The following is an 18,293-nucleotide window of genomic DNA, read 5'->3' on the forward strand; positions in this document are numbered from 1 at the left end:
TCCAATTGATCAATGATGGACAGAATCAGCTACATCCAGAAAAGGAACACTGGGAAATGAGTATAAACTGTGAGCACCGTTTTGTTTTGTTTTGCTTTTCTTCCCAGATTGTTTTTAGCTTTCGAATACAATTCTTCCTTTGCAACAACAACAATAACAACAAAATTTGATTCTGCACATATATATTGTACCTAGGATATACTATAAAATATTTAATATGTATGGGAATGCCTGCCATCTAGGGGAGGGGGTGGAGGGAAGGAGGGGAAAAATTTGGAACAGAAGGGAGTACAATGGATAATGTTGTAAAAAAAAATTACCTATGAATATGTACTGTCAAAGGAAATATTATAATTATAAAAATTAATAAAAAAACCCCATAGTAGTAGAGAGTAAAATCAACAAAGAAAGTTTTACAAGACATCCCACTAAGCTCAGTTATACCTAGGGCATTCAAGGGTGGAAATGGAAGGTTCTGAAAGAATAAAAATGAAAAAGTTGTACAAAAATAATTTTAACTAAATGCTTTTTTCATCAATGACAGTGGAATCATACTTGGACAATGAAGTCTCAAGTATGCTTTCTAGAGGAAGACATGCTACTGAAGAGAGCAAAGAAAAAGTGGCTGAACTAGACTAATTTCAAGTCTATGTAGGAAGATGAGAAAATAGTACAATGAAAACACAAAGACTGATGATAGATCTGAAGGAAAGTTACTAAAACCATTGAAAAAATGTCTTTAATACTTTATTACTTATTTTTAATTCTAACTCTCCCACAGACATAAAAAATGTGAAACATCAATAGAGGAATCAAGAGTAGCTCTCTGAAGTATCATCAGTAAATATATAGGTTTTTGGAAACTAATTCAACAATGTATTTTATCTTTAGCACCTTTAAATGAAAGATATTAAGAATAGAAGAATCCATTAAATGAAAGAAATTAAGAACAGATGAACCCATTGTTCTTTTAAGTTTTTATCAAGTTCCAAATTCTCTCCCTCTTTCTATTCCTCTCCTCCACTGACTGGGAAGACAAGCAATATAGAAATTACAAATGTGAAATTGTGAAAAATGTATTTTCATATTAAGTTCTGTTGGTGGAAAAAGGCAAGAAAAAGAAATTGAAAAAAAATCTGGTTCATTCTGTATTCAAGAATTCCTAAGTTTTCTCTGAAGGGGAATAGGATTTTTCATCCTGAGTCCTTTGCAATCATCATGGATCATTTATTATATTCATCAGAGTAACTAAGTCTTTCACAGATGATTGTTGTTACAATCATTTCCTAGTTCTACTCATTTAACTTTGCAACAGTTCTTTGAAATCTTTCCAAGTTTTTCTGAAAACTCTACCTTTCCTTACTTTTTATAGTATAACAACACAATCATATGCAACAACTTGTTGAGTCACTCTCCAAATTGATGGACATCCCCATAGTTTCCAATTATTTGCCACCACTTTGTCCTGTACAAGTTGGAATCTGTTTTCTAATCCATTTTATTTGAGAGCCATTACTGTTTATTCTCCACCTGGCTCCCTAATACTATTTTTCTTCTCTTTATCATTCTTGTTTTATCCTATTCCTCTTTCAAAATGTTTTACTTCTGACCATTCTTCTCCATAAACCCCCCATTTTACCAAATCTCCCCTTTTCTTTGCCCTTTCTCCTCCTATTTTCCTTATTTATATCCAATTGAGTATATACATATAATTCTTGCTTTCATGTTTACCTTTTTATACCTCTTTTGAGTCTTGTGTTTGTAAGACATCTTTCTTATTCATTAAATATCCATTTTTTCCCTTGAAGAAATGTACTGTTTTGCTGAGTGATTCTTTATTGTAATTTTAGCTCCTTTGCCATCAAGTGTGTCATTTCCTAAGTCTCTTCTCTCCTGCAATGTGTAAGGTATTGTTAAAACTTGTATGATCTCATTTTATATGTTTGCTTTGACCTGGGAGCTCTGAAATTTGGCTTTAATATTTGTGAGAGTTTCCATTTTAGGATCTCTTTTAGGAGGAGATGGGAGAATTATTTCCATATCTATTTTACCCTCTGCTTTTACTATGTATGCACAGCTTGGTGAGTTTTTTTGGATATTTTAAAATATTAAGACTAAGGTCTTTTTTAAATCATGCCTTTTCTGGTAGTCCACTAATTCTTAAATTCCCTTTCCTTGATTTATTTTCCAGGCAAGTTTTTTTCTGATATATTCTAATTTTTCATTCTTTTGACTTTGCTTTCATAGTTTCTTGATGCCTCATGGACTTTCATGGCTTTCACTTGTCCATTTAAATTTTTTAAGGTTTTATTTTTCCTCAGTGAGTTTTTGTTCCTCTTGTTCCACTTAACCGATTCTGCCTTTTAAAGTTCTTCAGTGAATTTTTATGGCTCTTTTATCATTTGGCCAATTTGTTTTTTAAGATGCTATTTTTTTCAGTATTTTTTGGTGTCCCCTTTACTAAGCTAATCCTCTTTTCTTGTATCATTTTTTTCTACTCTCCACTCTTATCTTTTTGAACTTGCAGCATTTCTTTCTGAGCTCATGTCCAATTGGTACTTTCTTCTTTCTTTTGTAGCTAGCATATCAGATTGCTGTTTTCTTCTGTGTATGTATCTTAAAAGACCCTGATGCTGCAGTAGCTTTTTATGGTTGTTCTTTTTTGTTGTTTGCTCACTTTCCCAGGCTATTTCTTGATTATGAACTTTATGCATAGGACTCTGCTCACCTGAGAGTGGGAAGGTAGTGTCCCAAGAGACTTTTTTGTGCTATTTTTCAGAGCCATTTTTTTTTTTTTTGAGGGGGAGGGAGGGTCTACAAGTTTTTGGTGCTTCCAAGATGGTATGATTTGTGGAGAAGTTTGATCATCTCTCCTGGTATGTGCTCTGGCACCCAGAAAAAGGTCTACTGTTCTTGTGCTGCCACAATCATTAGTGTTCTTACAACTTAATCTTACAATAAATGCAGGTCCCCAGTTCTCCTGTGGCTGCAAATGCTAGTACTGTTTTCTTCCTTGGAACTGCTATCAGGATCTGTTTCCTTGTGACTATCCACAAGTGTTTCTCTCCATCTTGGAAGTGTGACCCAGAAATATGTATTGACAGTAGAGGTGCCAAGCAGTACCAGCCAAGAGTCCCCTGAAATCTGTTAACAATTGTCCAAATCTCTTACTGTCTCTAGAATGAGAGCTCCCAAAGTAGCTGTTGCAGCTCCTAACATAAATGCTATCAAAGTGGCTTCCAAGACCAATTACTGGAATTACCACTTTTTGCACTATGAACCAGCCCCTGTGTCATAGACCTCTTCACCTGTCTTAGCATGGAATAATATCTCACCTTGAATTTTTGATGATTTGATTTGAGGTCTTATTTTAAATTTGTTTGGAGGGGAATTCTGGAAGAGTCCACCAGGTTTCTGTCTCTCGGCTACCATCTTGCCTCATCTTTGTTGATTTTTTTTTTTTGACTTTTTACTTTATTTTGGAATTTGGCTCAGCTTAACGCTTGAGAGGCTGGTGGTGTAGGGTCCTGAGCTTCAAGGTTTTTATGTCTTAACTGTTTCCATAGTTGAGGGTGGGGGAGGGGGGAGAAGGAAGAAGAGAAGACTCTAAGTTTTCAGTACTTTTCTAGTCCTTACCAAATAAGGCTTTTGCTCCTTCACACAATAATTCCTTACTTCCCTGAAACTGTGACAATCGAGAAACAGGACCTTTGCTCCTTGATTACCATAAATGCCTCTCTGCCTTAGAAGTGAGTTGTCAAATGAGACCAGATTATGGACCCAGGGTTCACACACTCTTCTACAATCTTTTTGAGCATAGTCAAATAGACTTGCTTTTACTTTGAAGGCCCATAGTTGGGTGTTATTTCCAGTGTGCTGTACTTCTAGCCAATCCACACCTGAGCACTGCAAACTTTTCTTCCTACCCTTCTAAATTGTCCTGGACTGGAAAAATAAGTTCCTATGACTTTTTTTTGTTATGTTCCTTAGAATTTGATTTGACACACTTTCTTAAAGTTGTGTAGAGGGGAATGGTACAAGAGCTTGGCAAAAATGCTCCCACCTCAGCTCCAATCTTACAGAATCCTTTGCAACTAGGTATCTCCAAATAATATATCAATATTCTTAAGTGCCTTTTATGTATCAGGCACTGTGCTGAGCAATGGAGACACAAAAAGAGGCAAAAGACAGATAGTTGCTAATCTCAAGGAGCTTACAATCTAATAAAGGGGAAAACATACAAACAAGTGTATACAAAGCAAGTTATATGCAGGATAAACAGGAAATAAACAGAGGGAAGGCACTGATATTCAAATTAGGAAAGATTTCCTGTAGAACGTAAGATTTTACTTAAGGGATTAAAGGAACCCAGGGAAGTCACCAGTCAAAGTGAAGAAAGAAAAGCATTTTAGGCTTGATGGACAGAGAGAATGCCTGGAGTTGAGAGATGAAACATTTTGTTTTGGAATAACCAAGAGACTAATAGCGGATCAAAAATATAAGATCAAAGGAGACAGAAAAGATAGATTATGAAGGGCTTTGAATGCCAAATGGAGAATTTTCTATATGTTCTTAGAGACAATATGAAGCCACTGCAATTTATTGAGTGTGAGTTTGTGTGTATGAGGGATGAGGAGGGAAGAGAAAGGTGGCTTGACGTGTTCTGACCTATGCTTCTGGAAAATCACTTGACTGGTTGAATGAAAAATGGATGAGAGAAGCGATAGGGGCTTGAAGCAGGCAGACCCACCAGCAAGCTATTATAATAATCAAAGTGTGAGGTGATGATGGCTTGTAAGAGAATAGTGGCAATATCAAAGAGAAGGGGGAATATAAAAAAGATATTGCTAAGGTGAAATTGACATGCGTCAGCAACAAACTGGATATGGGGAGATATAATAGATCAAGATCATTCAGGATTTCTTGGAAAATGCAATAGCATAAATATCGATATTCAGACTCCATGGACTATAGCACCTCAGGCCCTTCTATCCTCCACTATTTGTCAAAGTCTGTCCAAGTTCATGTTCATTGTTTCTATAATAATATCTATTTGCTTCATCCTCTGCCATGCAGATTTTTCATTCCTTTTTAATCTTTTTCAACATCAGAATCTTTTCGAATGATTTCTGTCTTCATATTACATGGCTAAAGTATGCTTCAATAACATAAATAACCTTGTTCAATGACTATCTCATAATAAACATCAGGTGAAGCATTAAACAGGAAGACTGTAAGCTTGCCAAAATTATTTCTCATTGAGATAAGAGATCATTTATCCAGAGTTGGGGTCTGAAAGAATTCCCTATGAATGGTGATGTCTTTGAGATCCTACTGTTTGTGGTTGATACTGTAATGACCATATCAATCAGAAAGTCCTGGAATGGATCTGTAACAATTTAAAGGAATTTAGTCTACTTATCCATACAGTAAAGCTTAAATTCCAAGATTTCAACTTGCATTTTAAATGTACATCTTATAAAACTTATTCAGTAATATATATATATTTGGAACAATATGCTAGGACCAGAGTTACTGAAGAGGTAAGAGCTAGATTGCTTTCAGAAAGCTAAAAATGTCTTTTGATGATCTCAAGCTTCATTTTAAAAATATTACTATTAATAGCTAACTTAATATGTTACGGGAATTATACTAAACATTTTATAAATATTTTTCTAGGGTCACACAGCTAGGTGTAAGGTCAGACCTGCAGGTCTTCTTGACTCCAGGTCTAGTGCTCTATCCATTGTGCTAACTAGTTGCCCTTAACATTTTATAGATATGGCAGTGAAACTTGAACATCAATACTTCCTTTTTTTTTTTTTTTTTTTTTGGCTAGGGAAATTGGGGTGACTTGCTTAGGGTCACAAATGGGAAGTATTAAGTGCCTGAGGCCAGATTTGATAACTTAAGTCCTTTTGACTTCAGGACTGGTGCTCTAATCCATTACATCATCTAGCTGCCCATACTTCCAAAGATCTAAGATAAAGATCACACAGAGGACAATAAAGAAATAAAGAAGTATAAATAGTCAATATGAGCAAACTATAACATGTAACCAATAAGGAACTGTAAGAAATAAGAGATAACCTTCTAAGAACTATGTAACAGGAAAAAAAGATAGACTGAGATTAGCAAGGGGATTAACAAACAGGCAGATATAATCAGTCTTCTACTAGTTGAAATGCATATACCAAATGAGGAAGGTACACTGAGTGGATTTCCTATAATGAACTTTGAGGAAGATAGAGACAAGACTGGCTAGGATAAGCAGGTTAGTTGAAGTATAATATATAGGGAATTAATTCCTAAATCTAGAGATTACAAATTCACTTGAATATGTATACATGAAAAAAAAGGAATTTGGGAGAAAGGAAAAAAAATCTATTAAAAAAAAAAATATGATCCATTATATATATCAACCCCTATTTCTGCAGGTAAATACTCCCAGCAGAGGGAGCCAAGTGGCAGAATGTCGACTCTGGGTTTGGAGTCAAAATGATATGATCACAGAATAGCTATGTGCTCTTGGGCAAGTCATTTCACCTGTTTGCCTTAGTTTTCTCATTTGCAAAATGAGCTATAGAAGGATCAGCAGATCACTCTGTTTTGTTTTTGGGAAAAAAGACAAAAAAAAAAAAATCCCAAACAACATCAAGTCACACATGATTTAAATGTTTGAATATCAACAAAAACAACCACAAAATTATCCCCAACAGATCTGGCTAACACCAAACCAACCCAATTATTAGAATTTCCCACATCCAAAAAATATTAGTTATTGAGAAGAGCTGAAATAGCTAGTTCATTCCACAAATAAAAAAACCTCTAAATCACAAAATATTAAAAAAAAAATCAATGTCAATTAGCAACCAAATTTTAAAAAGAAAAGTTAAATGAATTATAGATTGATATAGAGAATAGTACTATAATTATGAAGGCTTTTAATCTTCTCTTTTCAGAAATAGATAAATCTAATCCCCTTCTCCCTCCAAAAGAAAGAAATAAGTCAAGAAAGTGAACAGAATTTTAGATAAGATAAGATATGATTGATATCTGGAGACTATTGAATGAAAGTAGCAAGTAACATCTTTTTCTCAGAAATGCATGATAACTTTAAAAAAAAAGTCATATATTAATGTATAAGAATTTTAAAGTTAGAGTGGATGCCCATCAGTTGGGGAACATCTAAATAAGTAATGGTATATGAATGTAATGGAATATTAGTGTTCTATAAGAAACAACCAGTAGGATGATTTCAGAAAGGCCTGGAAAGACTTGCACAAACTGATGGTGAGTTTAAGTGAATAGAACCAAAAGAATATCATACAAAGCAACAACAAAATTATGTGATGATCAATTGTCATGGATCAACAATGAGGTGATTCAGGCCAATTCTAATAAACTTGTGATGAAAAGAGCCATCTGAATCCAGAAACAGGACTACAGGAACTCAATGTGGGTCACAACATAGTATTTTCACCATTTTTTCTTGTTGTTGGCTTTTTTTCCCTCTCCTTTTTGACCTGATTTTTCTTGTGCAGCATAATAAAAGTGGAAATAAGAAGAACTGGAAGAATTGTACATGCTTAATTTATTGGATTACTTGCTGTCTGGGATAGCCGGTGGGGGGAAGGGAGGGAAAAAAATTCGGAACACAAGGTTTTGCAGGGTTGAATGTTGAAAGACATCGGCATGTATTCTGAAAATAAAAAGCTACTGTTAAATTTTTTTTTTAAAGTAAAAAGAATTTCAGATCAAAAATTAATTTGAGCTCAAACAACCTAATTTTAAAAACCTAATGGGTTAAAGAAAAAATTATAGAAACAACCAGTAACTTCATTGAAGAGAATGACAATAATTAGAGAACATATTAAAACCTACTGAATATAGCAAAAGCAATGATTAGAGGAATAAAATAAAAAAAGAGAGCAAGTAAACTAATGAATTGGGTATGTTATTTTAAAAAACCTAGGAGAAAAACTAAAAATCCACGCTAAATTAGAAATCTTAAAAAAAATAAAGGTAGAGTATAAGAAATCATTGAATTAATAAATAAAAATAGGAATTAGGTTTTATGGAAAAAAAAACAACAATAACATACCCCACAATATAACAGACAAACCATTTGTTAATGTAATAAAAAAGAGAAGAAAACTCAATTTCTAGTATTAAGAACGGAAAGGGTAAATATATCACTAACAAAGATGAAATTAAAGCAACTGGAGTTATTTTGCCGAAGTCTACGACAATACAATTAAGGTGAAATGGAAGAATATTTACAAAAATATAAATTGCTTAGATTAACAAAAGAGGAAATAGAATATCTAAATAGGCCTATTGTAAAACAAAAAAAACAAAAACAAAAACAAAAAAAAAAAAAAAAAAAAAAAAAAAACCCACCACCAACAACTGAATAAGTCATACATGAACTCTCCCCACCCCCACCTGAGGCTGGGGTTAAATGACTTGCCCCAGGGACAGCTAGGAAGTGTTAAGTGTCTGAGACCACATTTGAACTCAAGTTCTCCTGAATTCAAGGCTGGTGCTCTATCCACTGCGCCACCTATACATAAACTTTCTAAGAAAAAAGCTCCAGGACCAGCTGGATTTACAAATGATTCTACTGAACTTTTAAAGATCAACTAATTTCAAAATAAATTCTTTGGAATAAAAGGTAAATTACATTGATACTTGAACCAGGAAGAGTAAAAAGAAAAGGAACTCATTAACGAATATGAATGCAAATATCCTAAATAAAAAAACTAGCCAAAAGACATTACAAAAATTATACATTATGCTCAAATGAGATTTATACCAGGAACACAGGGATGGTTTTACAAAAGGAAAACTACTAACATAATCTATTATATCAATAATAAGAGTAAAAACATCGATTATATCAACAGATGCAGAAAAAGCTTTGGATAAAGGACACCACTCATTTCTATTAAAAAAAAAAAACAAAACCAAAACCAAACACTTGAATATATAGGTATAAATTGATTTTTCCTTAAAATGGAAAAAAAAAATTATCTAAAACCACCAGCAGGCATCATATGTAACAGGCATAAGTTAGAAGCTTCCCCTGTAGTATTAGGTGTAAAAGAAGGATGTCCACTATCACCAATATTATTCAATATAATGTTGGAAATCCTAACAATAGCAATAAGAAAAGAAACAGAAGAAAAAGAGATTTAATTAGGAAATGAATTATCTCTTTTAGCATATGGTATATGTAATTTTTTCTTAGAAAGTTCATGTATAGGGGGCAGCTAGGTAGAGCAGTGGATAGAGCACCAGCCTTGAATTCAGGAGTTCAAATCTGATCTCAAGACACTTAACACTTCCTAGCTGTATGACCCTGGGGCAAGTCATTTAACCCCAGCCTCATGTGGGGGTGGGGGGAGTTCATGTATGGCTTATTCAGTTGTTGGTGGTGGGTTTTTTTTCCCCCCAACACGGGAAACCTCACCCGGCCAGGACATGGAAAGGATTGACAGATTGATAGCTCTTTCTTGATTCTGTGACTTGGTAACCCAGGATCATACATTGCCAGTATGTGTTGAGAAGCAAGACCTAGGTCTTCTTAATTCTGAGGCTCTCTATTTACAATTTTCAGAGTTCCCTGAACTACTGCTAACTACAGCTATATGAATATAAACATCCTGTTGAGTTTAATAAAATCAATATTTGTGTACTTTATATATGTATTCAAATAAATAAATATTTTTTGAGGATTTATTATGTGCAATGCCATGAGACATAATTCCCACTTCAATCCTTAAAGTGCATACATACATGTAAATCTATGTGTCTATACTTTTCTCTCAAAGAACAGCTTATCACTTATTTTTCAAGATTTACTGAAGGTATTTAAATTCTGGCTCCATTTACTTTGGTTTGTATCTATCATTAAGAAAAAACAGATTTATCTTTAGAGAAGGATAACATATAACAAGTGAAGAAGAAGAAAAAGCAGTATTGTTGGATTCCAACAAATAATGAATTTTATGTGATCCTGAAAAAGACAATTAGTGAGTGGGTAAGAATTGTTTTTTTTTCTTCTACTAGAACACTGAGGGAGAAATTTTAAAAAATTATTATCTTTGCAAAATACTGAAAGATCACTGGAAAGTGAGAGTCTATCCTTGTCCTGTCTGAAAGAAACTTATTTTGAAATTATATATCTGAAATTATTTAAATTTAGTCTATTTTCTTTCTTTTTTTTCCTTAGATTTTTTAAAGAATATTTTCTAATCCTATTTAAGAAAAGTACTCAGGTAAACTATCTCTTTATTTCCTACCCTCCTGGACTTCATTATGCCTACAGGCTAGATAACTTCCCCCCCCCACTTCCCACTTCTTCTTAAGTTTCTCTTTTAATATGTGGTCTTCCCTCATTAGATTGTCAGCTTCCCAATACTTATCACAATGTCTGAGCACATAGTGTTTAACATTTTTGACATACGACACTGAGTGACTTTCACAATTTAGCCTTAAATCTGTTTGTCTTCCAGGTACATGTTGCTTAATTATTCTCTATTTTTCTTTGATTTTCAACATCTATTTCTCCCCTGGATTCTTGGTTGTCATCAATAATCAAATAATCAAACATTAATTATCTATTTTATATTAGGCACTGTTCTAGGTGCTGGGGATATGGACACAAAATACAAAGACTTTACATTTTGTTAAAGGAAACATACATAATTTATATATTTACAAAATAATTTTGAAGAGAAATGTATTAGTATGCTTCAGGGATCTGTGTTTCCTTTAACTCTAAAAATCCTTAAATGACACCTCTTTAAACTACTATAATATCTTTTCCTTTTTCACTAACTTTCAAACTTTTTAGCAGGAGTAACCTACTCAATGAAACCATTTTCTTATTTCATCCTAGCAACAACCTATCTTCCAACCGCATTGCTCAACTTCCTTTCTAAGATTCTAATAACTTCTTAAATCTAATATTATTCCTCATCTCATTTGACCCCTCTGCAGCTTCTGAAACAGTCTACTACCCTTTCTTCTTAGATATTTTCTTTACTTACCTTCACTGGCATTGGTCTGTCTCAATCTTTTTTGCTCAATCATAATTTACCTGACCCCAAGTGCTATCAATTTTGCATTAAGTCTTCTTTTCTTATACTTTATTCCTTAGTGATTTCATCAGCTTTTAGGAGTATAGTATCTGTGAAGAGGACTCCCACAGAATATGAACCTTATGAGCCCAGATTTCATGTCTCATTTTTGACTTTAGTACTCTGCACCTAGCACAATGCCTTGCATATAATGTTGACTGAATTGAAAAGAACAAATTCTCAAACTATTATTATTGGAAACGAAATCTTACCTTTACCCCTGAAACAATGACACCATCTGCCGACTTAACCATATTTTTAAAGAAATCTTCAAGTTTCTCTTTCTTATTTTTTCCACGTACACTCAACTGAAAGATAAAGAAATTTTTAAAAGACATTTTCAGTACAAAATAGGAAGTGGTGCCTCTGATGCTTGAAGCATCAAAATGGAAACTACTGTTTCTTAGACATTTCTGTCTGTCCCCTCCTCTCTCTTTAGAATACTTTTCCTTTCCTGTACTTGGCTACCTGTTCTCCAACTCTCTAGAACCATAATAAAATGAAAAAACCACTTTCATTCAAGAGGGCACATCAATAAACTCCCCTATGGCTCACCCTCATTTGCTATCAACCATCTGTTCTCTAAATTTCCTGATGTTTGGAGAATTGATATACTATGCACTATTTAGGAGATTTGTTCCATTTCTCTCATTTTTACTAATATGTAAACATCACTGGGAAAATGCAACTTAAAGTAAGTGTGCTATAGGAAATTTAAAAGATTATTCTAGTTTGAAAATAAACTAAAATTTCTACTCTAAATTCTTCTGTCTTTTCTCAATACTCTTCTACACCTGAAAAGTTCAGGCTCTATAACTCACAAGTCATCTATCCATTCTTTGCTTCCAGTTGAATTAATCCATGCTGAGGGTAGAATTTAGGAGTTAGTTGATAAAAAGTTAAGTTTCAAACACCTACTCATGAGTATCTGAATTTTATCTTTTCTCCAACTCTTCAACTGTTACAAAATGATTTCCATCTACTTATGCTTTTCCCAATCACCACCATATAGGAGTACTAGATTATTTGGACTAACATACATGAGCATAAATACTACTGACAATATAAATTTTTGCTGAGGTAATTGGGGTTAAGTGACTTGCCCAGGGTCATAGTAATTGTTATGTGGCTGAGACCAGATGTGAACTCAGGTCTTCCTGACTTCAGGGTTGATGCTTTACCCACTTGCCATCTAGCTGCCCCCCCCCCCATCTAGACTCTTTTAAAAGACTTTTAGTAAGGAGGGAAACCCACTGATGCCTAAGGCACCCCATTCCATTTTTGGTTAGCTCTAATTGTCAGCCAGTTGTTACTGTTTTTTAAATCTATCTAGTCTATGTTTACCTCTTTGTCATTTTCAGGCATTATTTCTAATTCTGAATCTCTGAGGTCAAGAAGAAAAAAAATCTAGTCCTTAAAAATGAGTAACCTTTCAAATATTTCAAAGACCGCTACCATATTCCTCCTAAATCTTCTCTTCACTTCTTTTACAGCAGATTGATTATAAGGTCCTACACTTTCCTCTGGACATTTTCCAGTTTATCAAAGTTTTTCCTAATATGTGGCACCCACAAGTTAAGGCAATACTCCAGTTAAGGGTCTGAGTAGGCCTATCTTCACATTTGTATTGAATACTTCCTTGTGCCTGGAGGAAGAAATAAGAGTGGGAAAGAGGAGAGAGAATATTTTAGTCTTCACTTGTATGTTTATCATTCATTTGGTTCTTCCATGTTAAAGGTTAGGGGTTGGCTGGTGATTGTCCTTTGTACTCAGCCATCCTTGATCTGAAAGTATGTAAGTTATTATTATTATTATTATGATTATTATTATTATTACTTTACTTTTCAAATAATAAGAAAACCAAAACATCATTGTGTTGGGTTCAATGTTGGATCCAACTGTGGCTGATTATACCAGTATGAGCTCAGAAGGCTCAACTACAGGTTAGACACAAATAGTCTGTATATGGAGATGTCTTTAAATCTGTGAATCTCACATTTCTTTTGAGCTATACAAATATATTTTGTTCACAGAGCAGAGCATCTTTGATGCAGCTATACTCTGCCCGTGTCTCCCATGTTTCCCTATAAATTCCAAAGTCTTTCAGAGACCTTGAGAGTGTTCTTGTATTACTTCTTTTATAATAATCTTTTAGGCAAACCTCATCATCTACATGTATATCCCCAAAAAGTATTCTGACAAGATAATACCTACAGCTCCTACCTACAGCATTCAGAATTTTTCCATGTGCTGGAATTGATGATTCCAAGCATACTGGAAGGATTAGTGAGTTTAGCTGCTGAGCTATTAATAATAATATTTGAAAGGCCATTGAGTTGAGAACTGAAAAAAGAACAAAATACATCTGATTTTTTTTTGCTGTTATTGTTGAGACAATTGGGGTTAACTAACTTGCCCAGGGTCACACAGCTAGGAAGTATTAAGTGTCTGAAACCAGATTTGAACTCAGGTCCTCCTGACTTCAGGGCTGGTGCTCTATCCACTGTGCCACTTAGCTGCCCCTATGTTCTGATTTTCAAAAAGGAAGAGAGTAAAATCTGGACCATTAGCTAAAGAACAAGTGGAAAATGATTTTATGAGCACTATATGAAATTATATTTTAAGCTAGACCTCTAAAAGTGTTGCTGTTCTGTCATTTATGTAACTATGGTCAAGTCACTACATTTCTCTTAAACTATTTTGGCTTCCAGATCTAAAATTCTTATGTAAGTATGCTCCAAGAATTTAAAAATTCATTTAGAGGGAAACTCAAAGGAATAAAGAAAAACAAAAATAAATTTTAATGAACTCTTTATTCTTTTTCCTTTTTAAAAAATTTCCGCCCCTTAAATTTAAAATTTTTAAAAATTAAAAATTTTTTTTTGCTGATTTAAAATCAGCAAAAGAGACTTTTGCTGATAGAAACACCTTCATAATACCTCAGCATATTCATCTTGATTAAACATAAAACTAGATAGATAAAGGGTTACTAGTATTCCTTTAATTCTACTTTTTAACTCCTTCTCCATGTCATTGTATAGACCATAGCCTAAATGTGTAATATACTCTACTCTTGTCTCCATCTCTCAGAATCCTTATCTCCCTCAAAGACTTAGCTCAAGTGTTAACTCTATATACTGTCTTTGCTGATCCATCTAAATGAAAATACTTCTTCCACTTCAAATACTCCCAGAGTATTTTGTATTTTTCTTTTGTTCCCTTCATTCAATATACTGTATCATATTTTTTCTGTGTGTATCATATCTACAACTTTCTGTCACTTGAAATTTGAGGCAGACAGAGAGTAAGTGACTTGCTCAGGGATATAGATAGATGTTTGAGACAAGATTTGAATTTAAGTCATCTGGATTCCAAATCTAGCATTCTGTCCACAAAGTCATTTTATGCAATGATTTTCTTAATATAAATTCTTAGTCAATTTGACATACATCAATGACTTTTCTGTTAATTAACATTCTTGACAATATTCAATAATGAATGTTCCCCCCCCACTCCCACAGGAGGACTTAGAGGGGAATAAGGGAAAAGAGTCCTGGATTTGTAATTTTAATTAACATATCAAAAGACTTAAAAAAAATCTTTCAATGATAGACTGACAAGTCACATGTAACTTACAGTTTTAAAGAATTACTAGGATAATTGAGAGGTTAAATGACTTGTCTATAACCACACAGATTTGATGGGTTAGAATTAATGCTCAGTGAGACAGCCATCCTTGATCTGAAAGTATGCAAGTTATTATTATTTTACTTTTCAAATAATAATAGTTTAGTTGTTAAGATTACTTAGTTATATTTTCTGTATGGCCTTAGAAAAAGGAAGTTCTGGGTTCAAGTTCTACCTCTGACATATATTGGTTATGTGATCCAAGGCAAGTCATTTAAACTGTTAGTGCTATAGGAAACTATCCAAGATGCTTAAGTTGCAGAAAGGATGTTGAGATGGATTTATAGAGGTAGTTTCATCAGAGAAATTCCCGTGTGTGTATGTGTGTAGGATACAACTTGTACTGGATACAAGTAGTAATATACAGGCAAAATAACAAAATAACACTAATTCTATTTTTCTTCCTACCAAAATTATTATTTAACATCACCACATCAGTCCCCTCTTCTTTAATAGTATAGTTTCTCCCTATCCTTAGCTCTCTCAAGATCAAAGATAAAAATTCTGTTTTGATTTTAAGGTCCTCTACAACCTAGATCCTTCCTACTTTTACAGTTTTCTTATACCTTCCATAACATTCAATAATCCAGAAGCATTGGCCCTTGAATAAAACACTTAATTTCTTCTTTACTTCATGATTTTTCACTGGCTGTCATTCATGCCTGGAATTCTCTCTCCTTATCCCCATTCATCTATCTGCCCTGGCTTCCTTGTGGTTCCAACTAAGAGTATACTTTCTAAATTTCCTTTCCTCATTCCCCTTAATGCTATTGCCTTCCCTCTGTCTAATTTATTCTGTCCTATCTTTATTTGTATGTAGTTGTTTGCATGTTGTTTCCCTCTCTAGGCTATGAACTCCTTGAAGGTGGAGACTTGTTTTTTACTTCATTTTGTTTCCCCACTGCAATGCCTGACTCATAGCAGGAGGTAAATACATATTTATTGACTGACATAAGCTTTGACTTTTATTTAGTTAATTTAACTTTAACTCCAAGACTTCTTAGATAACTTCAAAAAATCTATTTGAAAATCTGAATTCTTAGATTCATACCTCAAGAAAATAAAACCCAGTATCACATAAAATGGAAGTATGATATCTCATTCTTTTGACTTAGCTTCCAAATTTCTGAAATAGTGCCTTATTCCTTATTTCAAACTGAATTTCAAACAAGAATTTTCTAAAATCCCTACCCTTTCCCAAAATATCTTGGAAATATGCCTTAGTTATTTCTTCAATCAAATCAATCAATACTCACATCCTGATTATATTCCAAGAAGACATGAAAATTTAAATCTTTTCTCAAAATAGGATGCGCTGCAACCCGACACAAGAAGACTTCATGCATTGCAACTGTCTTCTTGAATATTGCCAAATACTCACTGGAAATAATGAATAGAATTAAAGGTTAAATCAATCAAGTGCAATAAACTCAAATAATTAAGCAAATTTGCTAACAGAAGAGACAAAAGTATTATACTCAAACAAAAACGTTAGTTGATTTTTTTTTTATTAAAAACGCAAAATCCTGCCTCTGAAGCAATAACAAATAAATTTTGATCCTTAATGGTTCCTTAGACTCTTATTACAAAGGTGATATTTAAGAATTTTCCAATCACATCATTATTACAAGGGTGTCAAGTTTTGGTACCACAAACAATATACCATTAATGAAAATTCAGCTTCTGTACAACTGTCTTTCAACACTGGCATATAAATCTCTAAAACTTAGAGGGAAGCAGATTTTTGCAACAGAGACTATTTGTTTTCATCAATTCCCAAAACCATTTTGGAGAATTTTTTAGTATTTGATGAACATTTTTTGTTTTAAGCATTTTTTAAAACCAAAACTGTCAATAATAGCCACACAGGGGGGAAAAAAAAAAAAAAAAAAAAGTGGATTTCAAGGAAAAAAAGGTGTGTTTTTTAAAGACCTAATTGATACTCTTGCTTCAACTACGTGCAAGAAGGATCATATAAGTTTTACATACCAGGAAACCAGCAGGACCAATGTTGGGAGAAGTTTGATCTCTGTGAGGGTAGTCATTCAGTGAAGACAAAAAAGGAGGATGCAGAGGATGGAGGTGGCAGTAGAAGAAACCCAAGGTTTCTGTGTTATCCAACCCCTAACCAGACCACAAAAGAATCATGATCAGGGCCACTGGAAAATCCCAGATTCTTTAATATAAGTGTGCTCTGTTAATTTCCAGTTTTTTAAACTTATAATATGTAAGTATATATTGCCATCTGCTAATAGACTACTTCTTATACACAGAACGGATACATTTCTAAAAAAACTAAGCTTAAATACAAAAAGAATCTAGTTTTCTGAAACCAGATTTTTCTTGGTATTTTGAAATGCCAAAGAAGTGCCTACTAACAATGTGAATATATAGTTGGAAATATAAATCAAGTGAAAAGAGGGCATAGGACAGGTAGAAATGACCAAAAAAAGAGAGAGAAAAAAGGATGGAAATGATTAAAGGAAAATACGTATTCTCTGTGACACTCAAAATGCAGAAAGCCAGCACAGAGAAAAACCTCAATATTAAAAAAAAGTAAATTCCATTAAAATGTATTTTTCTGAAAAAAAAAAAAAAAAAAAAAAAAAGGAAAGCCTCTATGTTTTAGATAAAGCATAAACATAAAATGTCACATTTAACATTTTTTTGGTAATAAATATATGTTTAGAATTACTTCACAAAAATGGGGAGAGAGGGGAAATGTCACTATGCCATGGCTATTTTGCTTATACTAATGCTTATTTGCTTTATATTCAGAAGCACTTTATAACTTTGAAAAAAAAAAAAAAAAAGAAGACAAAATAGGACATATTTTGGATATTAGGATACTTGTACTGAGTATTATGTATTCCATAATTATGAAAAAATAGAAGTTTCATACTGGAAAAAGAATCAGATTGATATCAGTTCAAGTTTTATGAGTTAATAAGCTTGTTTTGTGTTCAGCCATGTTTAATAATTATTTTTTAAAGCTTATTAAAAAAGTATTTTTACAGAATGGATTTAAAATAATCATTTAAATAATTTTCACTGTGGAAGAAATAATTCTCTAAAATTTTCCTGCTGGCTCTGATCATGATAGTTATTAACATTTGTATGTAGTAGTGGTAAATGTGCAAACTTGAATCTTCCAGAAATGATTATTGTATTGAAATGATCAGAAGGATGACAGAACACAGAACATTCAAAAAGACATCATACCAAAAGCATATTTACTAAAAATGACTGGGAAAAATGTGTACATACGCTTCCAGTTCTTGTTTCATCTTTGTGAATTCCTCCTTAGTCATTGACCCTTCTCCTTCACCAAGTTTCTGTAGTTTTTCTCTTGAAGCATCAAAATCCGGTCTTGGTGGTGCTGGTGGGATCTGGAATGGTGTCATTCAGGAATGGATAGCTACTCAGTTTTAAGTTGTTTCATTTCATATAGCTAGGTTT

At 33.4% G+C, this 18,293-nt stretch overlaps 1 protein-coding gene across 3 annotated transcripts in view; it reads right to left on the reverse strand.

Annotated features, from left to right (window-relative positions):
- Positions 1-18,293, reverse strand: part of SNX6 (sorting nexin 6) — a 60,563-nt gene that overhangs the window by 17,547 nt on the left and 24,723 nt on the right. For all 3 annotated transcript variants that reach the window (XM_074290624.1, XM_074290625.1, XM_074290626.1), the window contains 3 exons: positions 18,102-18,223; positions 16,091-16,214; positions 11,360-11,455 (listed from right to left, as the gene is read on the reverse strand). In XM_074290624.1, the coding sequence (XP_074146725.1) occupies positions 11,360-11,455; positions 16,091-16,214; positions 18,102-18,223 (342 nt within the window). The remainder of the gene's footprint in view (positions 1-11,359; positions 11,456-16,090; positions 16,215-18,101; positions 18,224-18,293) is intronic.

Source organism: Sminthopsis crassicaudata, chromosome 2 (assembly GCF_048593235.1).
Source record: "Sminthopsis crassicaudata isolate SCR6 chromosome 2, ASM4859323v1, whole genome shotgun sequence".
In the NCBI taxonomy this organism is placed as follows: Eukaryota; Metazoa; Chordata; class Mammalia; order Dasyuromorphia; family Dasyuridae; genus Sminthopsis; species Sminthopsis crassicaudata.